At 38.9% G+C, this 26,777-nt stretch overlaps 3 protein-coding genes across 10 annotated transcripts in view; 1 reads left to right on the top strand and 2 right to left on the bottom strand.

Annotated features, from left to right (window-relative positions):
• Positions 1-24,370, top strand: part of LOC129727990 (ejaculatory bulb-specific protein 3-like) — a 102,932-nt gene extending 78,562 nt beyond the window's left edge. Inside the window, exons 1-5 of one of the 6 annotated variants that reach the window (XM_055686323.1) lie at positions 18,552-19,117; positions 21,769-21,891; positions 22,025-22,202; positions 23,452-23,695; positions 23,803-24,370. In XM_055686323.1, coding sequence (XP_055542298.1) covers positions 23,815-24,204 — 390 coding nt within the window. In that variant the 5' untranslated portion in view covers positions 18,552-19,117; positions 21,769-21,891; positions 22,025-22,202; positions 23,452-23,695; positions 23,803-23,814 and the 3' untranslated portion in view covers positions 24,205-24,370. Of the gene's footprint in view, positions 1-10,304; positions 10,397-18,551; positions 19,118-19,912; positions 21,892-22,024; positions 22,215-23,451; positions 23,696-23,802 lie in introns of those variants that run through there. The other 5 variants (XM_055686324.1, XM_055686321.1, XM_055686326.1 and 2 more) reach the window with 5 other exon arrangements.
• On the bottom strand, positions 10,394-11,103 carry LOC129727996 (ejaculatory bulb-specific protein 3-like). Its single transcript, XM_055686337.1, has 2 exons — positions 10,984-11,103; positions 10,394-10,913 (listed from the first exon to the last, which is right to left on the bottom strand). The coding sequence occupies exon 2, from the start codon at positions 10,887-10,889 to the stop codon at positions 10,509-10,511; it is 381 nt and encodes a 126-aa protein (XP_055542312.1). The 5' UTR covers positions 10,890-10,913; positions 10,984-11,103; the 3' UTR covers positions 10,394-10,508.
• LOC129727991 (ejaculatory bulb-specific protein 3-like) lies at positions 18,872-19,728 on the bottom strand. Of its 3 annotated transcripts, none has more exons than XM_055686329.1 (2): positions 19,483-19,728; positions 18,872-19,430 (listed from the first exon to the last, which is right to left on the bottom strand). In XM_055686329.1, the coding sequence occupies exon 2, from the start codon at positions 19,388-19,390 to the stop codon at positions 19,004-19,006; it is 387 nt and encodes a 128-aa protein (XP_055542304.1). In that variant the 5' UTR covers positions 19,391-19,430; positions 19,483-19,728; the 3' UTR covers positions 18,872-19,003. The 3 variants fall into 3 exon arrangements, with proteins under 3 accessions (XP_055542304.1, XP_055542303.1, XP_055542305.1); XM_055686328.1 differs by having other exon boundaries at positions 18,872-19,412; XM_055686330.1 differs by having other exon boundaries at positions 18,872-19,412; positions 19,488-19,728.
• Positions 24,371-26,777: the final 2,407 nt, after the last annotated feature.

Below are 26,777 nucleotides of genomic sequence, written 5' to 3'. Positions count from 1 at the left end.
AGAAATATCAGCCCTGTGTATCTCTTGAAGCGCCATAACGGTTGGTGCGTAGTTTTGAACTATGATTTCCACATCACCTAAATTATTGTAGAAGCCGTTGACGTTCCATTGCAACGCTAGTGTTGTCGCGTTATGGGAGGTTGGGGGTATGTTTCTTTGGGAGTTAATAGCGGATGAACGGTTCAACGAAGGGTTCTCCGGTATGCAACTTCCGGATGTGCTTGAGTTAGACGCCGTTTGCCTGGCGGTTTGCTTTGGTGAAATAGCGATCCCTGCCAGAGCTCGATTGATAGAAGTATTTTGCAAATCCCTCACGGTCGGCAGAGGTGCTAAAACCGCAGGAAAAGATGACGATGCGCGGGAAGGGCCAGGTACGGCCGGTGTGTTGTCGCCAAGTTTCGCTCTCCATAGGTCGTATTCTCTAGCATCCGATGGTATGATATTCCGCTTGGCTAGTCGATCTGATCTGCGGAGGTTGGCTGGGGCAGTTTTATCGAAGGTTGAGTTTGCTACCAGGTGCCGCGAGGTGTTTCTTGGTTTCGATGGGTTCATAACTACCGCGTCAGGAGAGGCCAGATTTTTTGGTTGATTATCGAAATTCTTGCATACCACATTGTCCTGCGAGGTATACGGGAAGACCCGCTTGTCCGTCTCGCTTTCAAATGATCTTTGAGTCGTTTCTCCCACGCTGTCCTGCGAGGGATACGGGGGTGTCCGCTTTTCCGTCTCGCTTTCCAATAAACGTTGATTCTTAAAATTCGTGCTGTCCTGCGAGGGATACGGGGGCAACCGCTTGTCCGTCTCGCTTATCCACTCGTTAACTATCAAGACTTTTTCACCTGTAGGGTCCCGGCTGCCCTAGGCAGTTATTTCGGTGCTTGTTGATTTTTGGTATTTCCTGTCAGTATCTGTGGTATGATCGTTGTCCTCTCTACTTTGTTGTGTGTGACTATCAAAGTAGTTTTCTGTGGAAGACATTGATGTCGTTATAGTTGTCTTTTAATCGTGATAATTCGACAAGAGAGGACGGCGCAGGTCGGTTATTTATGGCTGTTCTTCCATCGGATTGGCGCAATGCTCATCCGATGAAATGTTCATATCGTTTTCTTTTTCATTGGTTTCGTTGTCGGAAATAACATAAGAGCTGTTGTTGTCAAGTGTTTCGTGGTTTTTGTTATACATATCCTCTTTTTTCAGTGTGTTTTTTCCTCCCTGCTGAGAAGAATCCTTGTAGCTTCTGGATTTGCTTTTATCCGTTCGATCGTGACTAGACTTCTGCTTGGCATGCCGGGCTCGCCTGGGGGAACCACGGCTTCGACGTTCTTCTTTGCTAGATTATTTTTGATTCTGGGGAGATCGAGACCATGATTTTCGATCATTATTTGGGGATTCACTGCTGCTCATAAACTTTTTGGTTGCACCAATCGGTTTGAGGGTTTCCGTTGGGATGCTGTCCTGTGTGATGTTATTGGTATTGGTGGTGAACGGTATTGGCATGTTAGCGGCAGTAAGAGCGGCTCTTAAAGCTGTAATTTCAAGGTCTTTTTGAGCAAGTGCATGTTCTTTATTTTTCAAGGCTTCAAACAGCTCATCAATCTGTTGGTTCCGTATTTCCATTTCCCGTTCCATCTGCTCTAGTTTTTGATCTTTTTTACCGGTTTCGACAAGAAGTTTGTCAAATTTGGCGTTGAGATCGGCAAATCTGGCATCGTTCCCTTCAGCAACAACGGCAGCAGCAGATTTCCTGCAGTGGTTACTATCATAAATCCTCCGAGCTGCTGCATATCCCATGCCATGGTCTACCATTATGTGTTGGATTTCTACTTCCTTCATGTATATCGGGCACTTTTTACTAGCAACAGGATGGGAATCGCTCTGACAGTTCTTGCAGTACGGCTTTTCCAGGCATGGCATTTCAGGGGTATTTGCATGATTCCCACAGCAAACACCGCATACCACGTTCTTAGCTTCACATCGTTTTCGGGGATGTCCATAATTAAAGCAACCGTAGCACAACATCGGTGTTGGATAATTGGGACGAGTGCGCACTCTAATCCATCCGAAATTAACGCTCTCTGGAATCACGGTTCCGTCAATTGTTAGTATTACTGTTGGAGTAGGAACAATTTCTGTCCCCTCCTTTCGCGTAATCTTTCTAAGTTCTATGATTCCTTGGTCTTTCAGCTCACTTAGCAGTTCCTCATTTGAGTACACCGTCGACTCTGGGCAGTAAACAACACAACGACACTGGTTTTTGGTAGGGTGATCAGCAATTTTAATTTTGGTTCCATCCGGAAGTTTATTCATCAGCTTAAGTTTCTGTACGTGCTGTTGGTTCCTCAATTTGATAATATAAGAAATTCCATTTCCTTCTGGTCTGGCATCCTTGATGCGAATGCCGAGATGGGCTTCGACGGCTTTACGTATTTCAAAGGGTCGTTTCGGTAGGTTCTTGTCTACACCTTCTAGTCGGAGTATTCGCATTTGTCCGTAGTCCCCACTCGGATCTCCCCAAGCTGGGAAGCTTCGTCTAGTGAACACATTTTCAATTTTATTTCCCGGTCCAGGACCAGGATCACCTGGGTCCACATAGGGATGGGGAAAACCCCCCGACAACATGTCGGGAGGTTATGCTGGATCCAAGTATAGGCCTCTGTTAGCAGAGGCAATCGCGGCGCAATTTGTTATTTTAGTTTTCACACACTGTATTATGTTTTTCGACAATAAAGAGATTTATCCGCACAGGTTATTTATTCTACTTTGACACTTGATGCGCAAAAGAGTTCACGCGCTCTGTAGCTACCACACACTGTCAAGGCACTCACTCTCCACTGGACGACGATCTTCACTCACGCTCTTAATTGTGGTCGCTCTCTTGGCTTCTCTACGATTCGGTTTATCTCTTGTTTCACTGATATAATACATCCCCACAATGGGGATGGCGTCTATTTCGCAGCGTCCTTCAACACTAATAGTGAAATTTAGTGCTCATTTCCGTGTTAAATCAAAAATATTTCACTTTATTGGAACAGAAAACTATCTCGAAAAGAACTTTCAGTAATACGGTTCGGGGAGAAACTCCAAAATCACTCGATATTTGCCAATTTATTGCCACGTATATTTAACACTTGTTGTAGCGGTAAAACGGAACTCGCGAGTGGAACAGAGAGATTTTCTTCAAACTGATTTATTTCTTATAAAAAGTTAACTTAACTTATGAAATAAAAATACTGTTAGTGAACAGTGAAAAACGACCCGTGATCCACCGTGTAGCGCAGCTTAATCATGACATTGATACATGGCCGTTAGACGAAAGCCACATCGATTTTTCGGATGCATCTTTTGATAACGTGTGAGGAAAAAAATCCGAACAACTTTTAAATTGGTCCACGATTTCGAAGTACTGCACAAATCGAAAAATCCTTTTCCACAAAATAAAGATCCACTTTCGTATAACCGGTAACCTGATTAGTCGATTCTGTCAAGTGACGCTTAGTTCGGAAAAAGGCGTGGTCGAAAAAAGATCGTCGTAAATGGATTTGTAGTTTTTGTGAGCGAAAAAAAGAAAAAGCTAAAAGTGAAGTGTTCTTCTTTTTTAAAGATCTTGGATATAAAGAAACATTTATATACATTATTGACAAATTCTTCGAGAATGCAAATATCTTTAAAAGAAAATCTGGTTTCGGACGAAAATGCACTTTGCAAGAGAGCAAAGTTCGAGCGAAATTGTGGGCAGAAACGCGTGGTCGGTTGGCGAAATCATATCGTAAGCTGGGCAATAAATATCAAATTGATCCAAAAACGGTGAAAAAGTATCTGCATGAAATGGATTAAAAACTTAGAATATAAGTACCATAAAAATTTCGAAGTAGTGTTTTGGTCATACCTTGGATTGTTACATTATGCTGATGCAACTTCAGCGGATTTGCGGCAAGGCAATATCGGGTTTATTCCGGAATGATATAATCCTCAAAATCTGCAACAGCTGCAGTCTATTGAAACTTTCTGAGCAAATTTGAAGCGAATGGTCTATCATAAAGGTTACAGAAAAAAATCGTCGATTGTTTCATAGAAAAATCAAGAAGGAGCTCAAAACAAAAGCAACATCCGAAATTCAGGATCAGGATCAGGAAATCAGCGCGATGTGGATCTGAGTTTCTTCTATGAGGTTTTTCTATGAGTTACATTCCTCGAATAAACAAACAAGTATGTAAAAATAAGTTGCGCAAGATTTTAATTTGGAATTGAAAGTTTGTTCGGATTTTTTCCCTCATACGTTACTGTTGATGAGTTGCTTTGTGTTCTCGGCCTTCCAATCATCCTTGTACATCAGCGGTTTTCAACCTTTTTTTGGTCGCGTACCCCTTGGCGATATTTTTCAAATCCTAAAATGTATTATTTAGGATTTGGAAAATATTTTCAAAAGTCTAAAATGTTCTCGCGGAGTGGGAGAGAGTATTGGTAGATCCTGTTGTGGTAGTCTAGTGCACGGTTGACTTGATTGTTACAACCATGTTTAAAGAGCAAGTTTGAACAACTTACTGATTTTTCTTTCGCGTGTCCCTTGAAGATATTCGCGTACCCCTGTAGAGACGCGTACCCCAGGTTGAGAACCACTGTTGTAAATCATGGAACTTAATAAACCGTCAAAATTTTCGATGGGACGAAACTGCGGCAGATTTGTTGGGTTTCGGTTTTTCGATATATTTTGGTCCTACAGAAACATTAGCGTTTTCTTGGCGTAGTGCGTTGTCCGGGTAAAACACGTATTCTACATCCGAGTGATGTTTTCGAAAGAACGGAATCAGTATTTTCCGGAAACACTCTTTCTTCATGGCCAAACCGCTTGGTTTGAACCATGGCTTCGAAATTCTTCCATTGGATATTGCAATGAACAAATAACCTTCGATTTAAACTCGTGCTTGAGTTAGTGCATCACTTTTGGAATAGTAATGAATTTATCTTTAATGTAGAATCGGTTGTTCCGGGCATTTGAGACTGCGATAGGGTAAACAACAATATCGCACGCTTAGCCTTGGGGCTAATAGCGGTCTCGATCAACTAGATTATTAGTTGAGAGAATTCGTTATCGATATTGTTTTTGGCACATTTTGTATGTGTAGGATAAGTACAATGATACACCGTGCCCCAGTGCTGAGTCGAGAAAACTTCCAGCTCGAAAAGATCCTCGACTCGATCGGGAATCGAACCCGATATCACAACCGTGTGGGAGAGCTAGCCGACCGACATCGCTAACCACAGAGCCACGGGGACCACCAATAGGGTAAAGTAACCTTTATCACCAAGAATGACTTTTCGCTGTACTTCCGAGTCATGCAGTGGCATTACCTCTCTTCCAGATTACTGCGTGGCGAAACGATATACGGTGGAAACTGGTACATTTTCACCCTATGTACTTTTTTCCACGATCTTTGTCAGCTTGGAAGAATTGTAGATTGCAGGCGCGCAGTTTCTTTTGTTTCGACGGCATTTCGTACACGACTGAACATGTTAGAGTAAAATAATGTTTGCGGTAGAAAAAATGGACAAAAATTGACGATTTTTCATGGGTTTACCTTTACAAGCAGTGACAAAACTATCCATGCAGCATCAATCATAGTAACCTATGAGTTAGCAGAAAAAAATTGATAGCTCTATCAGTCGAACTCTAACCGTGATGGCGAAAACAGTGAAGCTATTCCGACAAGAAGCTCTAAAGGATACTAAAGAGGAAGACCAAGGGAAAAGTGGGAACATCGCTGCGTGCGCTTGGCCGGGAGATTGGTGCATGAGGCCATACAGTGAAAAAGTACCTGGCGAACATGGACATATATGTCAGGATCGGCTGTCCCGTCCACGGGCAGACACGCCGGCAGCGGCTGAATAAAATGGTCAAGTCGATTATCCCGGCGAATCGCGATGTGGCGATTGTGAATAATGACGAAACCTATCTCACCCTGGATGGCAACGACTGGCAGGACACTTCGCATTTTATTTCCCTCAAGAGGGAAATGAGCTACTAGGTGAAGTTCCTTTCAAACACCAAGCTCCCCAAGAAGGTGTATGTGGGGTGGGTCACAATCAGCCAGAAAAGGATGCCGAAGCCGCTCTTTTTTCGCTCCGGGCTGGCCGCGAACGGGAATATTTATAATACGAAATGCCTGTCAGAAGTTGCGTCGTTCATCAAGAAATACCATAGGTGCGAAGACGCAGTTTTCTGGTCAGATCTAACGTCGGCCCACTACTCGAAGCGATCGTTGGAGGAGATGGAGCGGCTGATTATCGATGTGGTACTAAAGTCGGCGAGCCTACCCAACGTCCCCCAGCTGCGTCCCATCGAGAGATTCTGGGCAAACATGAAGTGAAAGATTTTTTTTTACGTCTTGACGTTAAATGATTGAGATTGCAGGTTTGATAGAAACCATATTTTTGCAAAATGAATTAAGGGTTGTGAAGTTCAAAAATAACAAATAAAACTACCAGAAAAACGAGAATAGAGACGCCAACTTTCTAGAGATTTGGGGGGGCAATATGGTACGTTGTCCCTCGGAAAAAATATTGGGGGGGTAAAAAGGGGGCATCCGAAAAAAACTTCATTTTTCAACCGCAAACGTTAGAGTGTGTGACGATTTTCTGAACGCGGTATGGAACGGATATGAGTTGAATTTTGGCAACAAGTTCCCGGGAATTTATCCATATATTCCGTTTGTGAGAAAACAGAAGCCGCTTACAATCAGCCATGGTGTAAACACTGATCTGTGCTGAGCGGGTGCGGTTTTTGTATAGAAACATGACACGACGTGTTTTGCAACTACCACTCAGTGTTTATGTTAAACAGACGCCACGAAAGGCAACGCTTCAAACACCGGAGCCAGCGTCAGTGTTATGATTTCGGCCACGATGTTGGATCTACAACACCAATCCAGAGCTTATTCGGTTATCTGGATGTGGTAAAGAAACAACTTGACGTTTTTAATGTTCCAGGAAGTGCTGAGAACTCCTTCTGGAAATTTAAATTTCCAAACTCTCGAAGAGTTTGTTTCGATTTTTTCGCAGCACTTTTTGATTTGATCGTATTGTACATTAAACCTTGAGAACTTAGGGCATTTTTAGGAAGCTTAGGCGCACAGGTAGACGCTTCCGATGGATCGAGACGTGGCTTGGCAAAGCTGACCCGGCGAACGTGACACGAAACGAGTTTGACGGAGTGTACATTTTTTTACCGCCGACGAACGACACAGATCGCAATTGCTTACAGTCAAGTATTTCTATCTCAGAAAAGCTGCTGTTTTCAGGTCTTTCGAAATTTGTACAATGTTGGCGCTTTGGGCCAACGAAACGTGGGCTTGCTGTTTCATCTGGGCAAAGCCTGACACGAGAAAAAAACAGAAGAAGGGTTCGGAGACGGAGAATCGGGGGTGTTAAGGGATCTACATCCATTGTGCTTAAGCTAGCGCACTGGCTCCGACAAGAAATACGTACTTCTTTTCTTCTTTGCGTGCTCCCAACATTGCTCTCGTTGTCTTCGATAGCACGGGGGCAGCCGGCAGCACCACAGCCACACAGTAGCGAGCCGACTTTGAGTGAGTATTAATTTTTCGCAGCTACGCAGCCACACAATAGCCAGTTAGCCTTCAACGCGGATTATCTTTACACAGCACACCACTAGACCATGACAGGTCAAGCCATGCCTTTTGTTCGATTGTACACACAGATAGAATTATAAAGAAACGACCACTTAGCACGCCCGTTTCTGTCAAGTCTTCGAAGCGGAATGGTGTCGATTGATATTATATCTTCAGGAAAGTTGTTGACAGTTGTCGCTCAAAATGGCTGCCTTGTGTTGCATGCCATTGCAATCTAAAGTAGTGACTAAGAATACGCTTTCAAATTCTCTCATTAAAAAAAAATTAGGTTCTGTTCATACAACCTCTCATCTGAATGCAAACGATTCTGAACCATTCGATGTCGTTTTTTGATCCATAAAATATTTGCGACTCCTTGATCATCAAGTTTTTTATGCATCACTAGTTGCTCGGAATAAAATCGAAATCTGTTTTAAAATTTAAAATCATCTCATATTGTTATATCGCATTTAAAAATGGTACCTGCAGTCAGTTGCCGGTTCTTAGGCTGGGCATTTCTCTCTGGTATCGGAATTACCCATATTGGACCATTTTAGGTTTTTTTTAGAAACCGAAAATCCAGATCTCGTGCTGCTGAATTTTGTCGGGGAACTTTGGAGGGAAGTGAATACTAACCGAGTTATAAGCATTTGAAATTGAACAAATTTCATTACATGTTCCGATTTCAGATTTTCATTTTGCCCTGCTATAGCAACTTACTTACCTAATTCACCTAATTGGTAGGGGCCGTTCAATAATTACGTAAGCATATTTTACCACTTTTCCACACACCCTCCCTTGTAAGACATCGTAAGATCGGCTCTGACAAGCCATGCATTGGAATAAATCAATTCAGATTTAACTAAATTTAGAAAGCTGTGTCTGATAAATATTTTGGGTGGTACAAAACTTCCCATTTTAGTGTTTAACGACTTTTACAACATAAGGTCTGGCATTGTTGTCGGGCAAAATCACTTTGTCGTGTCGATCTTCAAATTACGAACATTTTTCCTCAATACCCGTCTCAAACACATAAATTGACGGCTGTAAATGTCTAGAAAAATTTGACACGGAAACATGCTTTGAAACGCATAACAAAATATTATGACCACATTAGAGGAATTACTCACAGCGAATAAGATCAGTATCTAAACGAAAAATATTTACATTTTTATGTGTGACTAAGGTTAGCTAAGAATCACTACAAATAGACATTTGTGTAATTCGCATCCGAAAACATTACACAGAATAAAAAAGGAGAGATAATATACAACGTAAGCGTTGTATAGACCGTTCCGATAATTATAAATACACTTACGATCAACCGTCATTTCGAATAACGTGCAGTATTCAACCAAACGTTGGCTGCGTCCTGTTGCTTACATCCAAAAGAAACAGATGCTGTCATTTTTTCTAACATTTAGTGCGAAATTTTGTAAATGCGTGGCCTTTCTCCCGAGCAAAGAAAGCGAATTGTGCACAAATGAGGCACCGTGAGTGGTCTTTCTATAAGAAAATTAGCCAGAGAAGAAGGTATAAGTGTCGGAGCAGTTCAAACCGCATTGCAAGATGTGGTAGAAAACCCGGGCCTATTGATCCCACAATGGACGAAAAGGTTAAGGAATACTACAAGCGGCATCCTTCAGTATCAGTACGAGATGTGGCGAGAAAGCTTGGAACCTCGGCGAATAACGTTATGCGTGCCAAGGGAAGAATGGGTCTGCAGACCCGTCGGAAGCAGAAGCAGCCAAAACGAAATCCAAAACAAGCTGAATCTGTGAAACCGAGAGCTCGGAAGCTTTATGACAAACTTCTGACCAAAAAAATGGGGTGTGTTATCATGGATGACGAAACCTACATAAAACTGGACTATAAGACTTTGCCAGGACCACAATTTTATACATCACCGAAGGGAAAGAATGTCCCTTGACCAGTGAAAGCCATTTACACCGAAAAATTCGGCAAGATGGTAATGGTTTGGCAGGCCATTTGTGAATGTGGGAAAATATCTCGTCCATTCATTACGAATGACACAATGAATGGTAAAATTTACGTGAAAGAGTGTTCACAGAAAAGGTTGTTACCCATGGTTGAGCAGCATAACAATCCTCCAATCTTTTGGCCCGATCTTGCTTCCTGCCATTACTCTAAGGATGCACTAGGGTGGTATAAAACAAATAATGTCACATGTGTCCCAAAGAAGATGAATCCTCCAAACTGCCCTGAAATTTGCCCTATTGAAACTTTTTGGGCTTTGACCAAGGCAAAGCTGAGGAAATTTGTCAAACCAGCGGACAATGTTGAAAAATTTAAAAAAGATTGGCTTAAAGTGGTAAAAACGGTCGGAGCACACTGTGCAAAAGCCTATGAGTAGTGTTGAAAGAAAAGTTAGAGAACTCGCGTATCCTACGAAAAATAATCCCAACTTGAATTGAAACTGGAAAGAAAACACTTATTATCTATATTTCAGAACAAAATGACCCGAAAAATCCTGTATTTTTTGTTTTATTCAAGGAAGAAGATGTATTTATAATTTTCGGAACAGTCTATATTCTGTTTGGAAAACTGCAAAAATGCCCAAAAAGTTTCATATCAAACAAATTTTTTAGTTTCTTCAGTGTGCGAAAACACAATTTAAGCAAGAGTTCCTGAATGTAAAAAATGGAAGACTAAAACAATGGAATCAAGGAAAAATTTTACCAGAAGAAAAACTGAGCCAAGAATTTTCTTCAAGCTTCGCCATTTCACGAAATAATAGCTTATTTCAGCAGGTAGGTACATAGTATATTCATTCTAATCACATAAATTTATAAAATAAAATCATCTGAGCAATAGGGCACATCATTGGTAGGACAGTGTACATCAACGTCGTTTTCCGCCTTCTTACAGCTTGATACCGGCAGCAAGTGCGATGTCACGCAACTTTTCGGACAGCTTATTTTCGGGATCGTACTTTGCCTTCAGCGCTGTCCACTCGTCCGGACGTTTCTCGATGAGGAAGTTGATCGCCTTCACAGCAAATTCTCGCTGCTTGTCAGTACACTTGCTACAGCCAGTCTCTAGCGCATCTGGTAGATGTTTCTTCAGCTCGTTTCCTTCCGCCGTGCAAGGTCCCATATCCATGAGACATTTGTAGTAACCGGTGAAGAGGCGATCTGTGTTGAGAATTTCTTCTATATCAATGTTGTCGTACTTGGTGGTGTACGTGGAGTCCTGGGCAACGACAACCACTATGGCCATGGCAATAACGAACAGTAGCTTCATTTTATTTTCTGTTGACGAGGACTCCTATAAACAAGCAGAAAAAGAAATTCAATTCGCAAATATTTCTAAAGAATTGCTTTCGGTTTTAAAGTACTTTGGATGTAACTTTTCGAAAGGTGGTTATTGGACTGTAACGAAAAGCTTCACTCCACTGCTTATTTATACTAGATCCTGAAATGCACTTCCAACGTGATTAGATCGAGCACCAAAACGCCTGCATTTTTACAGCTTGCTCTGGTCATGCTCACTGAAAATTATTGATCACAATACCAAAAAAAAACCGATTTATTCTATTACTGACTTCTTCGGGTTATCTGCTTCGTATCATCTTCTACTAGATGTTCAACTGTGAATCATTGTCGGTGTATATGATGTATCGGCGTTCAGCTGATAATTAATTTTGATTAGGATGAATAGAGTAAAATTTGCCTTCGAACACACAAATCGAACCGTATGGAGATCATTACTTGCAGCTTTACCAGAACATATAATAGAGCGGAGCAAATGTGCAAAAAGTACAGTGAATAGAACAGTCTTCTAATCAGAGGACATGCTGGGGAGAACCCGCAGTTAAATACACGCAGCAAGAAATTGTTTTGGTAGTTTCAATGTTCATGAATGATTCAAACCTTCTTTATTTTGGCGATTTCGATGAACCATGATGGCAAAGTTTAACAGTTTAGTTGTTCTGCTATCGATGCTCAACTATTGGGTTCGGCTAATCAATCAAGAATTTGTAAACTTTTGTATCTTAATTCACTTTAAGCATGACTTTATTTGAAAAAAAAATTTAAGGTAAACAATTGTACTGGTGCAAGTTCTCTATGCAATTTCATGATTGCCTCCATTTTTTGAAAATATATCATAATATTATTAGAAACTGTAGAACATTTGTATAAAACTATTATTTGCTCATTTCGGGATCTTTTTCACTCTTTCTGGTCTTTATTTCGCAATCAAGGATCATTTCCTTAAATTACCTTGTTGTCCTTTTGACGCATTTTTTTTCTAGCCAATTCTAAAGTAGAAACTTTTTTTTAAACTTTTTCTCAATTCTGTAAGCGTTTTCTATTTCGCCATGCTGAGTTTCAAGATTCTTCTCTTCTTACATTTATCACTTTATTCATTTTCAATCATCTCTAACATCTATTCATAATACCAAACAAACTATATAATTGTACTTCGGAAACTTAATTTTTCTGTGAATCTAGGATCATTTGATCTTTTTGGCCTTTGAAGGGCCTTTGAGCTAAATTTGAGATCATTTTCATTTTTTTTTTTTGTAGTCTTCAGAAGCATTTTAAATCGTTTTGAACACAATTTAGTAACATTACATTTAAGGCCTTTTCTGGCATTTGAAAATATTTTCGCCTTTTTGAGTTCAATTAAGAGTCATTTTCATTTTTGGTTTTTGCCGGCTTCAAGAAGCGTATTTTTTTTTCATTCACAACTCATTTGTGATCTTTTTGCCTCGGCCTACAGAAGCTTTTCCTATTCTGAGCCTCTAAAATAAATTTTCGTATTCTTTTTTGGCCTTTAGATAATTTTTTACGCCATCCTGAGTTTAAACTGGAATCATCTTTTGTTTTGGTCTTTTCTGGCCTTAAGTAACGTTTTTTGCCTTTCTACGTTCAATTTGTCATTATTTTCTTATTTCTTATTTTATACTCTGATATACTCTGACATTTCTTATGTTATGTCGTTATATGATTACTCTAACCTTTGAAGAATATGTGTTTTGAATCTTCAGTTGCGTAAGATTGAGGACGAAGATAAGTAAACAGATTTTATCTATTGTATTTCACTTATATTTCATAGTTTGTTTTTTTTATTGGTTCTTGATTATTTTCTTACTCCAAAATATCTCATTTTATTACAATACATTATTTTGTATTGCTTCATGCGGCTAAGCAAAGCCTTGGTGCTACATTCCGATTCGAAATTTGACCTTCTGTTTACTATACACAGACTTCGCAGCCAATCATTGAGTGTACAGGACAATTGCGGGGCTAGCGCTACAATCTTACTGACACTAACAGTCTCTCCCGAGTCAAGACTCGAACCTACGACGACTGGCTTGTTAGGCCAGCATCGTACCTCGAGACCAGCTGGGGAGATGCTTCATGCGGCTATTGATTGTAGAAAGAAGCAGCTTCGTCTAAGCAAGCGGCGCAGTGTTGTTTCTCATAAGCATCGAGTAGATTTTATACTTTGTCTTATAATAGTTCATATATTTTGTTTCGATATAATAAGTTTTCTTATTTTATGTTTATTGTTTATTTGTTAATTTTTTTGTAGTTCTATGTTAAAAATTTTATGTTCTAGCTATGGAGAATGTCAAACGAGATCTTTTTCAAATGATTTATTATTTCATAATGCTTTTTATGAATAGTTTGACAGCTTTTGGATGCAATTCCCCCACATATGGAGTAGATGAGTCGGTGAAAACTAAGACAGATAATTGAGTTTGATAAATTTACCATAGAAAGTGATAATATTAGCTTACTTTTAAAAAAATTCTACGCTCTTGCCAGCGGCCTTCCGGAAGTTAACCGGAACATTCGCCATGGCGGACGAAAATATGCTTGTACAGGGTGCGCAACTATTAAAGCAAAAATGCAAAGTCGGTTTGCGGGTTGATATTTGTTGGGTCCAGAAAGCAAATAACAATCAAAACTGGACTTTCATGCAAGACGTTGCATCGGCTCACACATAGAAGACCATTCAAGACTGGTGCAAGTCCAACTTTCCCTCTGTCATCACCAAGGATGAGTGGCCCCCAAACTCGCCAGATCTCAACGTGATGGACATTTCGATTTGGGGGATGTTAGAGACAAATGTCTGCTCACAAAAACACACAAGTTTGGACGAGGTCTCATCCTAAGCGTCATCAGAGGTAAAGGAAGACACATTGAATGAGTTGTTTTTTTTTTTTTTTAATTAGTTACACTCAATAAATTATTTCTATTTCAAAAGTTTTTTCTTACTTGCCAAAAACATGGGTAACGATGTTACTTGTTGCAATAATTATGGCGCACCCTGTTTTGAGTTCTTTCTTCGTTTTATATATCAATTCCTCTTCAGTTTTCGCGAAAAAATTGTTGGCGGGTTTGCCGAATTGGATACCGCACCGATATTCAGTCGCTCCATCTCCTCCAACGATCGCTTCGAGTAGTGGGCCGACGCCAAATCCAGCCAAAGCACCGCGTCTATGCCTTTATGGTATTTTTTTATGAACGACGCATTTTCCGGCAGGCACCTCGTACTATAAATTTCCCCGATCATGGCCAGTCCGCAGCGAAAGACTTCCTTCGTTAGGAAAGTAAAACACGAAGTGCCTGCCCTGCCAGTCGTTGCCATCCAGGGTAAGATAGTTCTCGTCGTTCAGCTTCTGTTGTTGCCCTGGTAACAAAAACCATATGGCCAGTATATGTTTATGGTTTTATCGTAACGGTCGTAGCCGGGGTAACTCATGAACATATACTGTTTTTGTTTTGGTGAAGTGTTATCATGAGTCTTTGATGTTATCGATTCGATGTAATACAAACTAACTGAGATGTTTTTTTAGAACTTGTTACGTGGATTTTCCACCATTGAATTTGTCAAATTAAAGTACCTATGCGTACATTTCTTAAATTTGTTTTTATGCTCCTCTGCTGATCCTACTTCTTGTATGAACTCGGCGTAGAAAGTCATCAGTGTACCCTGCAGGTTACAATTAGCAGCTACTTCGGAATCGCGCTTTGCGTCTTGAGTAATGCGCTCCATTTTTTCCTTGTTCTTGATTGCAGAGGTTTTGTTCTTTTCGCATCTTTGGGTCTTTTTCAACGTAAGTGATCGCATTTTTTGCCATAAACTTTTTTATATACAGTAATCGTCTTAAGACTTGCAGTGTGCAAATCGCATTTGTTTTGTTCAGTGTTTGAGCTCCTCTTCGGTTTCATGAGGTGTTTAGCATTGTTCGCATCTTTTATTGCTTCTGCAGTTATCAGCGTGGTGGTTGAATCAAAACAGTTGCCACACACAAGTAATCTCTGGATGAACGGTTTCACGTGATTACTGCAACTGAAAAGTCTTACACGTCCTGGTAGAGCTTTCGCTCGAAACATTATGCGATTGATTGGTATCCCTTCTGAGTCCTTCTTGCGGGTCGATCGTCTTACGCTTATGATTGTACCTCGCTTCTCATGTCTTCCTGAATCTCTTCAATAGACAATAGATAATTTCCTAAGTTTACGTTCGATAGAATACTTATTTACGCGTCTGTTTCCAACGAGTGCTCGCTCCCCGTCAATCTAAAGGACAATCTGTATGGCCCTTGATCTGTTCTCTCAAAGGTTATGTTTGTCATCGGTACCACGTGATTTTTAACTCGTTGCTCTGCAACTCCGCTGGTGCTTATTGTAGCTGTCTGTGCAACGCTCGCTTGTGCATGGATGCTTGCTGCTCCGATCATGTTTCAATCGAATATATGTGAGCCCTTCATTTCATGGTGGTCTGCTATAGAGGAAATTTCTGATGCTTGGTGCTATCCATGTTAAATCTATTCCTCCAATATGGCGACTTTGAAGCACGTGAATTTTTGGCGTCCACAAAGTGCCACACGATGTCCGTTTTCGACGCGGCGGTGTATCGTTATTTGGAGGCGCATACTTCTGAATGGAGTAGCTTCACTGTTTCCGCCATCATGGATCGATGGATAGAGCTGTCAATTTTTTTCTGCTGACTCATGGGCTACTATGATTGATGCTGCAGTTAGTGCGTGTGACGAATGAGAAATCTTGTCAATTATTTTTCAAACAAACGTTATCTTCAGTTGCGGAAGTTTGAGGACGTTTCGCTTATAGTTCTCATTCCACATAGCTTCATGTGGTGAATGATTGTAGAAAGAAACGGCCACGGCCACGAACAAATTTCATCATTTGTCGTTCAATTTAGGATCACTTTATCATCAATATGCGTTTTGGCCTTTGGAGATTTTTCACCATTCTGAGCTAAATTTTAAATTATTTCTTTTTTTATCTTTTGCGGACTTTAGAATAATTTTTCACTAGTTTTGAACTTAATTTAGGAAGTGTTTTTCGCAATTCTGAGCTTTTTTTTCATCACCTTGAGTTCAGTGTGGAAGCATGTTGATCTTTGACCTTTTCTGATCTTTGGAAGCGCTTCCTGAAACAATTCCTAGAACAAGCTCAAATCAAGTTTTTATTTGATTATTCCTGGTCTTTTTTTTAAGGAAGGCATAATTTTTATCTCCTTATTGTCGGTCTTTAGAAACGTGATTTTCATAATTCTGAACTCAATTTTAGATCCTTTTCTTGGTTTGCCATTGATGGTCTTCTTTTTTTCCCTTTTTAGGATCAATTGATGAAGAATTGAATTCAATCAGTAATTTTTCCTTAAAGGTTTTGTTACGGTTTTTGAAAACTTATTTTCGCTAATAAGGTCATTAACCTTACCTTTTCAGTTTTCAAAATACCGAAAAAAAAATTATTGCATTATCTTCAAATCTTCAAACATCTTGAGAACCTTTTCACAAATTTTCATTAAGATCTGAGCAATAGGGGGAAAGTTAGAGCGATTTGCAGCGCGCCTCGCCACGGCCGCAAAAGCTAAACTTGAAACTTTACCCGCGATTATCTCGGAATACTGTTTTTCAAAAAATGACTTTGTCCTTCCTGATTGCGGGAAAACTACTGAACCGATTTTCTTCATCTTTTTTTTTTTAATTTTCGTTATTAAATTCGCCGGTCCTTAAACGATCGCTTTTTGAAACATACACTTACATTGTGCCGCAAAAAAAACTAACTCAATTTTTAGCGCTCAAAACGTGCATTTTTTAAGAAAAACGTTCCCGTTTGCACTGAAAACAAAATACTCATAAAAGCGATCGTTCAAGAACACGGAACACTTCTAAACTAAGGAAATTATATGAGTTTTTTGATTTCAGTTGACCCGCTGAGTCTCTATCAGGATCACCGCATGCCTCTGCAAAAAAAGACGTTTTGGGGAAACGGCCATTACTTCAGTAATAATTGGTATATCTCAAAATCACACGTATTTTTTTGTTGTTGATAAACTGTACATTCAGAAAAATACCACGTTGATGCAATAAAAATGGTGCTATGCACTTAAAAATAAATTCAAACTTCCCTCATTTTTCTCGACCAAAAATGTATATAACCCCTTAAGGTCAATATAAATTTTTTTAGCATTCGTTATTCTGAGTTTATTTATCACTCTCTACCCTAACGCTCAGAAACCATTCCATCACTTTCATCCTTTAGAAGCGTTTTTCCAGAATTCTGAGCTCAACACAAGTTTCGGTTTTTCTAATGCTTAGAAACTTTTTTCGTTTCTTTAAGCTGATTTGGAATCACTTTTTATTAAGATTTTTCAGAACTTCAGAAGCGTTTTTCCACCTTTCCAAGTTCAACCTGGAAATATTACCATACAGGTTTTTTCGGTTTTTAGAAACTCCTTTTCGCTATTTTGAACTCATTTAAGATGATTTTTTCAGTTTTTTCTGTCATTCAAGAACGTTTTTCGTACACTTGACTCCAACTTGGAATCAGTTTCTTTTTATTTTTTCGGCATTTTCTGATGCTTATTACGGGAGTCGTTTCATGGTGAAATCAGAGTGAAGTGAATGAAGTCTTATTACGGGCCGCACGTAAGTGAGAAAAACGTCGCAAAGTGACATCTGCCGTGAAATTTGGGTTATTATGAGTGTCATATCACTGAAGTGAAAACGGATTAAGCGACGTTTCGCGTGGAACTATTTCATGTCCATTTTGAACGGTGAAATGATTCCACGAGGATGGAATAAGTCATGAAAATTGATTGATTGGTAATCTAATGATAAATATTGGATTTATTTTTTAGTAATGAAACGAAGCAGAATTGAATCCGTGCCTCAAAGCGGTCAAAGTTTCAACTTTTTGACCGATGAAAAAAATGCTCGATGAAATTTTCGATACAAAAAAATTTTTTTCTTGATGCCGAATATCTTAGAAATACAGAAAACGTCAAGATCTGGTGTTACCTAAAAACGGACTTCAAAACTTTTGAGCTGGGAAACATTCTCATTTCACTTGTCCTATTCTCAATTTTCCTTCACTGGCAATCTCACTTCACGGAGGTAATTTTTGTCACCTCACTTGAGGTGGAATCGAGAATAGGTCTCAAAAAGTGAAGTGAGCGTGAGAGTGAATTATATTTCACCGGGAAGTGACTCCCGCAATAAGCACCTTTCGTTATTCTTTCCTGGCTTCTAGAAAAAAGCATTTTGTTCTCTGGCCTTTCCTGGTTTGATTTATTATGAACTTTTGAAGCTTTTTTTATTCGGGGCCAAAAGAAAGGAATTCAATTCACTCTATCGTCTGACACTGAAAAACTAATACTCTTATTGCCATTTTGTGATAAGTTTTTGGCCCAGATTTCTACCATAAAATCTTGTTGGAATCATCTTCTTTTCGGGTTCGGTAACGCGGGCAATGTATGTAATTTTAAAAGAATGCGGAAAAATCGACAACAAAAGGTGTGGCGTTTAATTTTCCTCATCTAGACAGGATTCGAACCCGCAATCTTCAATATTATATTGCGGGCTCAACTGCAATTTAAAAGTAGTCATTGGACAAAACAGAATTCGTCAAATCCTTTTCTTTTTCCTTTCTTTTGAACCTAATTTAAAATCCTTTTCTTTATTTGTCCACCAGTTCGTCAATAGTTCAGGCGCTTTGTCATTTTCTGATCTTTAGAAGCGTCAAAACGATTAAAAATGCAATGTACCCACCCAGGAAGCCTAGTATCCAATTAAATAACTATGGCTTTTTCCCTTAATAAACCACACCATCCTAAAATCAGGTACAGAGTCCACATCGACGTTCACGCAACTGAAGTAGCGATACAAAACAGCAAACCTCATCATTCGCACATAAATGAAGCGGCTGCTATTGACGTAGGTAATTGCACCGAAGAGTAAATGGATTTTTGATTACTCACAAATTGAACAATTTATTTGCCGAACGATTCATCGCCAAAACAAAACAGATTGGAAACAAAACGAAAGAAAAAAACACTAACCTTATGATACAGAACGCAACCGCTTGCCATTACAGTTTGATTCCTTCCTTCTCGGCGTCAGCCACGTACAGAGTGAAGTACTTGTCCTCCGGATCGAACCGGGTGCGCAGTGCCTTCCACTCTTCCGGGCGGTTTTCGGTCAGGTACTTGATGGCACGGAGTCCGTCCTGGCGTTGCTTCTCGGTACACTTGGCGCAGTTCGTCTCGAGGGCTTCCGGCAGGACCCGTTTCAGTTCGTTGCCTTCCGGGGTGCAGCGGCCCTCGTCCATTAGGCACTGGAAGTAGTTCCGGAACAGTCGATCGGAACTCAGGATCTCGTCCAAATCCAGGGTGTCGAATCGGCTGGTGTATTGTTGTTCTTCCTGTGCGGCAGCAAGCGCCAACAGGGCGAACACGAAGACTAGGATTGATTTCATTTTGTGGTGGACGGGTTGTGAGCTATAGATAGATTAAGGGCTGAATGTTATCTAATATTGATAAAGAAGGCTAGACTCTCGAATTGTCATACTTTACGCTACTGTACTTCAAATGCTATTGTGCACTGGACTACTTGAACCTGTGGTCGAGTGGTACGTTTTTATACTTGATATAGTAAAATATTCTGCCCCGCTCCGTCAAGGATCTTTCGGCCGAGAAGAGTAAGAAACGGTCGGCCGCCACCGGTACTGGTGTCGTCTTCTCAGCCGATCGCTAGGTTTCTGTTTGGCGGCACGGAAGCAATTATCACTGTCTGAAAGCACAATTTTCGGTTCAATTGTGTCATGGCTACCAGCAATGAAATTTTGTCATGTTAATAAAAACGGATTTTTTTTTTTGTAAAGCATATAGTATCATATATGCCTGCACCTTGCAAGTTAGTGGGTCACGATGCATGTGCGAACAATGCGGATTTCCGTGAATTGTTCGGAACTAAGTTTTCTACAACCTGCTATCAAAGCTTGTATCATTGAATTCACCCTTTGCGATGCATGGTGCTACTCAACATCCAAACAAGGTCAGGAAATATAGTAATTTTTTATTACTAACATTTTAAACAACTTTTTCTAACTTTAGAATTTATCAGTTCTGAGCACATTAAATAAATTTCGCAGACTTACTGAAGCTTATTATGTACTTTATGCTGGTTCATGGCTTCCGGATCAGTGAGGTAAAATTGTAACACATTCCTCGCACTTGGTGTTCCACAAAAAATCTACCAACCCTTGCCATTTGACATCACCTGACTTCTAAACTGTTCCAGCTCTATTTCTGAAATTTTGAAATATTTCTTTTAAATATAGAACATATTCGTCTATTATATTCAACTTGTTTATGCCAATAATTGATCATTCTTCGAACGAAAAAATTTCCAGCGACCTATTTTGCTTGTGTGTAAACGCAGTCACAACTGGGTTTTATAGTTGTCTTTGCGCCGACAGAGCATGAAAAACGAAGCAGTGGAACGCTTACTGCGCAGAATGCTTGAGTAATTAGGCTTATAATGCAAACAAAATGAATTTAAAAAAAATACCACTAAAAGATGATAAAAGAATGAAAATTTAAAAATTTTGAACAGTCCTGGGAAAAGTTTCTCTGACTTTCCTATCCAATTCTCCTGCATCGTAAAAAATTCAATTCAGTAATTAACTGTATTAAAGCTCTGTTGATGAGTTGTGATATTTTTTACCTTTAAACACTTTAAAGTAATAGCACTATTAACTTCAATCAACTTTGTGAAAAAAACATGTTGAACATTAATCAATTTTAATCCCCTAAACAATATTAAAATGTACTTTTTGTCTGTTTATGGATATTGACGCTAAATTTATGAATTTTGAATGATTTCCGACTCGCTAGTCTGATCACAGACAAACAGACGTGCCTCTTCGAACAAAAATCCGGAAAAATCTTCGTCCTTATTCGAAACGTTACACTCATGCGCCACCATGTGAGCTTATTGCCTACTAACTTGTTTTCGTAAAACGGTTTTTGTCTTTGCTAATGGGTGTGCACGCTTGCTTAAATCAACACAAGCGGCATTACTGATGGTTTTTGTCTTTGATGATGAAAAGGCACGCTTGCTTATAGCGACACATGCAGCATTATTGCCCACTAAGCAAAATTTCAAAATTATCGTTATTTTTCAGGTCGATGAAATCGTCATTGAGTGGCACGTCTGTTTGTCTGTTGTCCGATGTTTAATATTAAATTTAAAAATGTCCGCTCAACTCCTAGCATAAAGTAAGTTTTTCTCAGCGCGTTGAAATTGTTCTAGTTTTTAATCATTAGCACCTGATGAATTTCTAATCTGTTAAAGTGAGTTGAATCAGTTACCAACATTGAGATGGAATGTGACCAATAATTAAACTCGAACACTTAAAGTGGTTTTCTCTTTGACCGATATAATTGCAAAATTTAAAACAATCGAATAAAATTGAATCTACCTCACAGCAACTAATTTCTTACGTGTTGCACTTGAGCTTTGACCTGAGCCCGATATTTCGATAAACCCACAAATATCTCATTAACGTCAACAGTTGATAAGTTGCGATAAATCGCAAAAACTAGCGTTCACATAATGAACAACTACACCGTCTTACTCTCGCAGTCTCTCGCGGCGGAGATCCAGTGAACCCTGGTGACCCACCAGCAGAAGCCGGCATCAGCTGACGGATGCTGCAGCCAACAGCTGAGCGTTTCATTTAAGTCGGCCATGCATCATCGTAAAGGCGACTTCTTCTTGATTTCGCGCGCGCGTTTGTTTCCTTTTCTCCTTTGTTCATTGCTTTTGCACATATCCAAATTATTGAATTAGCCGAACCAATAATTATTTTCTGCGAGAGAAAGGAAACGAGACGAGTCTAGGTGCCGAACCCCCCGGACAAGAAGCCGCCGCCGACTGCCGAGCGAGTACCAAACCTATGTAGGGGTAAACAGGGTAAGACCGCCCAGCGGGGTAAGACCACCCCCCGTAGTTTTACCACCAAGCTATATAATATTTGAAAAATTTCTTTAACATGTCTATTACAGTATAATTACGTCACATTTTGCACCCCTTTCTTTTTTGATAGTGCGCGAACAGTCACAGAAATAATCAAAAACAACCTTTCAGCTGGCAACCAGTCAATGCGCTATTGTTTTGCGGCAACGGGACTTAAGGTTTTTCTGTCTAAAAATTTATTGTTTTATTCGTGAATATACGTTTAACCGCTTGCCTGAATCTGTCTTCTTTCGGAAATATCGAAGGCCGTGAGTAATCTGGTAATTTTGACTACTTTTTCGATGGAATATGACAATGTTCCACTGGGGGTAACGTCGCCCACTATACATGGGGTAAAACCGCCACGTGTACAACTGCTTGTTATTTGACTTTAAAACCCAAATGCCTCGACACTACAAAGGGAATATATGCAGGATCAGTAAAGCAATTTCAAGCCACATAAGACATCGATGTTAATCGACCACTTTCGATTTGGTTGAAGCTTTTCTAGTAATATTTTTTTAACGCGACTAATTTTTGAAAAAAGTAAACTTGTGTAAAAATGGTATTAATGAACAAAAATAACTTTAGAGCCAGGACGGTTTGTTTGATCGATATGACGTCTCCAGCAGAGTTGAAAATAGCAGTTTTTATACTTCCGAAAAAAGTATACACTGTAACAAAATTCAAAGAAAAGATATAAAAATAGAATTAAATTTTTTTTTTTAATTTATTTAGAAAAAATCATGTTTTTGCCTGCAAAATCTGCAAAAGGTAAGCTAAAATTTGATGGTTGTTATATCATGGAGTAATAGAAATATTAACAGCTCAAATTTTGCAAAGAATTTTTTGGGCGGTTTGTTTGATCTATAGAACCGTTGATAATTTTGTTCCTCAAAAAAAAAACATAAAAAAAATGGAAATATGACAATATTTTTAAATTTATAATTATTAGTATTACTCCATACATAATACGTCTTCAAAAAAAATCATACAAACAGGATTACTGAGTTTCTATTTTTAGCTTAAAGACAGGTTTATTATAAATTGAATATTTTGAAAAACCCCAATTCTGGAAAATCTATTTATTTTGAAAACCACAAAAAGTTACCTAAACATTGATTTGAACTTGGATAATCAAAAAAACAAAAATAGTTAAAACTTAGAAAAAAAATTATTTTTTTCATATTTTTCACAGTGTATACTTTATTAAAATAGACAAAAAATACCATCTACAACTTTGTCAAAGACATTATACCGAAAAAATCAACCGCTTTGGTTCTAAAAATATTTGTTATTCTCAAAAAATAGTGGGTGATCTTACCCCGCTGGTGGGCGGGTTTACCCCGCATGAAAAAGATCTGCACATTTTCAATGAATTTTTAAAATTGAAAAAAAGGCTGGAAAATAAACAAAAATATTTCAGTTCTTATTTTTTAAATGCGGGTATTGAATAGAAGAACCTCTTAGCGAAGAAAAAATGAAATTGGAGCCGCAACTTTTTTTTTCTATAAACAGAAATGCTTAAGGGGGCGGTCTTACCCCGCTTACCCCTACGAACCGGTCAACAAGAAGTGCTGCACTTCTCTCGATGCTGCCAAATATCCTTGGACCACTAGGTTGAACAAATGGATAGCGAAGTAGCATTCAGCGGCACCCGGCTTAGAGACCACGGACTACCGTATATAAGGCGCCTGAGGACCCCAAATTTGACATAGTTCACAGCTGCATCTCGCATCAGACACTGCTAACGTCTTAGACGGTACGTAAATGATTCTAAATGAGTAAAGTTATAATGAAGTCATCTAGAATCTTCTAGTTTATTCATCAGAAGGAAAAAAAGTGTTAATCTATTAGTTTTCCTTTCAGATCCAAGTCAAGATGAAACTCTTCGTGGCCATTTTCGCACTGCTCGCCATTGCTGCCGCACAGGAAACACCAGCGAGCACGTACACTAGCAAGTACGACAACATCGACGTGGACGAGATCCTGAAGTCGGACCGACTGTTCAAGAATTACTTCCAGTGCCTGACGGACGAGGGCCGATGCACGCCGGAGGGAAACGAGCTGAAGCGAATCCTCCCGGAAGCCCTCGAGACCAACTGTGCCAAGTGCAGCGAGGGTCAGCGGACCGGTGCGATCAAAGCCTTCAGCTATCTGAACGAGAACCGCCCGGAAGAGTGGAAAGTTCTGCGGATGAAGTACGACCCAGAGAACAAGTACATCGAGCAGTACCGCGACGAGGCCGAGAAGAATGGAATAAAATTGTAAGAGCGCGTGTCTCGCCGGTTCGTTAGGCGTCCCGTACCGTGTACCACCCAACCGTTGTTGAGTTCCTTGTAGTGCAAAATTTTTGAAATTTTTGATTTTGTTGTCGACGTTACCGGTTGTTATGCACCTCAAAATCATGTCTCGAATAAAGAAATCGTTGTTAAAGTATTATAATTATTTCGTTTAATTCGTTATCCTAGCAATATTGTTGAACCTTCAATCAAAATTTTACGTCGATTTAATTCACTTATTGAAAAATATTTTCAGGTAATTGTTTTGTAATGAATAGTCAAATGCTTCTGTATTGGTCATTCCAATGTTTATTAAACTGAGAATGCCATCTGACAAGAAAAATTATAATGTACTCAACCTTCACAAGTACATAAGTGTAGAATACGGTCCTGAAAACAGATGGCACTACAATGCGTATTTCTGTCACGAACGCGCGTATGAGAAGAGTTAGAGAAGAGTTACTAAGAGGTATCTAATTATCCGAACATATTTTAAACTGCTACGCAACAGAAATTATTTTGAAGAATGACGCCTGTATATGACATTTGTGAGATCGATTGTTTTTATATTCAAACAACATATCAAGCTATCATTGGAATTGATTTTTTTCCACAATCTGGTAAAATCTATTTGTCAGTTTCTAAACATAGCTAATCTTACTAGCCTTTTTCATCTCATCAATGCTATGAAGTTTATATTTTAGCCGTATTTCTACAACATTTACGTTCTAAAAATACTTCCGAAAACTAATCGGAGCTTTAGTACATAAAAAGTCTGGATAAAACTGGGAAATATACAAAAAACTGGAAAATTCTGAGATTAAACTGTTTGACTGGATCACTGAAACTGGAAGAATCCAGTTTAAACTGCAACATTGGCAACTCTGCACGCAGCAGTTGCACTCTTGGTATCTGCTTCCATCCAATATGAGAACAATTTGATTATCTTTCGTCCAAGTCGCATCAGGACACTAAACGTGTTATATTGTTGTGTGTGTAACAGCTCCATCCATCCGGCTTAGGGTGCCAGCCAAAATGGTCATCTCGAATTTCAAAAAAAAAAAAACCTATACAAAATGTTCACCTGCTCGTAAAAACACCCTGTGCAAAATTTCAGCTCAATCAGACTTAAAATGGGGTGGTGCAAAGCGATTGAAGTTGGGCCTTTTTTGAAAACCGAAAAATCACCCAAGGTTTTCGAAAAAAATTTTTTTGATGCCAAATGACTTAAAAACGCATGAAACGTCGAGAATTGGTGTCACCTGATTTTTTTTTTTTGCAAAAATCTACTCTCTGGGACTTAGTCGTTTTTTTAATTGTGGAAGGCGGAAATTGATGAAATTGATCACTCGTCTCTAGAAAAGGCCTGTAAAATGATATACACTATAACTAGCATCGAATACATTATGTTTCATTAGGGTGGTTCATTTATTCGGCATAGGGTGGTTCATAGTATTGTGAAAAATGAGTATAAAATAAAAAAAGCACTTCGGTTCGTTTGATTGGTGTGACGTCTTCGACAAAGTAATAATCCTGTCTTTCCAAAAAAATTACACTTAAAAAAATTATTCATTCAAAAAAAAAGTTAGAAGAAAAATTAAAAATTAATTATTCAAAAGAGCTCATTCTTTAAAAATTTGACTTTTTTAATAAAACCTACAAGAGATTACCAAAACAATGAAACCAGTCCAATCATTTAGAAATCAAGAAAAATAAGTTATCATTTAAAAAAAAAATATTTTTTGAAAAAAAATATATATTTTCTATTTTTTTAAGGCATATTTTTTTGGAAGGACAAAATATTATCTACAACTTTGCTGAAGACACTCTGCCAATCAAACAAACCGTTTCGACTGTAGACATATGTTTAATTTCCAATAGAGCACTCTATGAGGAATAAGGAATATTTCTACAGTCAAAACGGTTTATTTGATTGGCATAGTGTTTCTGGCAAAGTTGTAAATAATAACTTTGTTCTTCCAAAAAAAAATTTACCCTGTGAAAAAAAATATATTAAAAAAAATTATAACTTTTTCTTCTGATTTCTCCATGGCCGGTTTCGTTGTTCAGGTATCTTTCGTAGTTTTTATTAAAATCAGTTTTTTTAAAAGGGCTGTTTTGGATAATGAATTTATAACTTTCTTTTGGTTTTTTTCTTCAAAATTATAATAAATAGTTTTTAAAGTGTATTTTTTTTTTTTTTTGAAAAACAAAACTATTATCTACAACTTTGTCGACGACGTCACAACGCTCAAACGAACCGTGTTGGCTCTAGAAATATTTGTAATCATCAATACCTATCCGAAATAGCATTTTTCAATAGCTTTTCAAAAATGAGTTGTGTTTCAAAAAATTAAACCAACAGCACAAAGTGGCATCTTTTGCCTATAAAAACGTCTATGCAAAGTTTAAGCCAATGGGCACGTTTACGTTCTGATGATGTAAACTTGACAGAAAATGTATGGTCGAACTGTCAAAACGACGCAAACCCAGAAACAATGAGTCAATTGTGTTGCGTATCTGATTGAGATCCCTATACTCTCATTATCGCTGAATAACATC

Source organism: Wyeomyia smithii, chromosome 3 (assembly GCF_029784165.1).
Source record: "Wyeomyia smithii strain HCP4-BCI-WySm-NY-G18 chromosome 3, ASM2978416v1, whole genome shotgun sequence".
Taxonomy (NCBI): Eukaryota; Metazoa; Arthropoda; class Insecta; order Diptera; family Culicidae; genus Wyeomyia; species Wyeomyia smithii.
Note: the sequence above shows the minus strand (reverse complement) of the source record. Positions and strands in the feature narration are given on the sequence as shown.

Coding starts and splice junctions, on each gene's coding strand:
- LOC129727996 (XM_055686337.1), bottom strand. CDS start 10,889: ATGAAGCTACTGTTCGTTATTGCCATGGCCATAGTGGTTGTCGTTGCC.
- LOC129727991 (XM_055686329.1), bottom strand. CDS start 19,390: ATGAAATCAATCCTAGTCTTCGTGTTCGCCCTGTTGGCGCTTGCTGCC.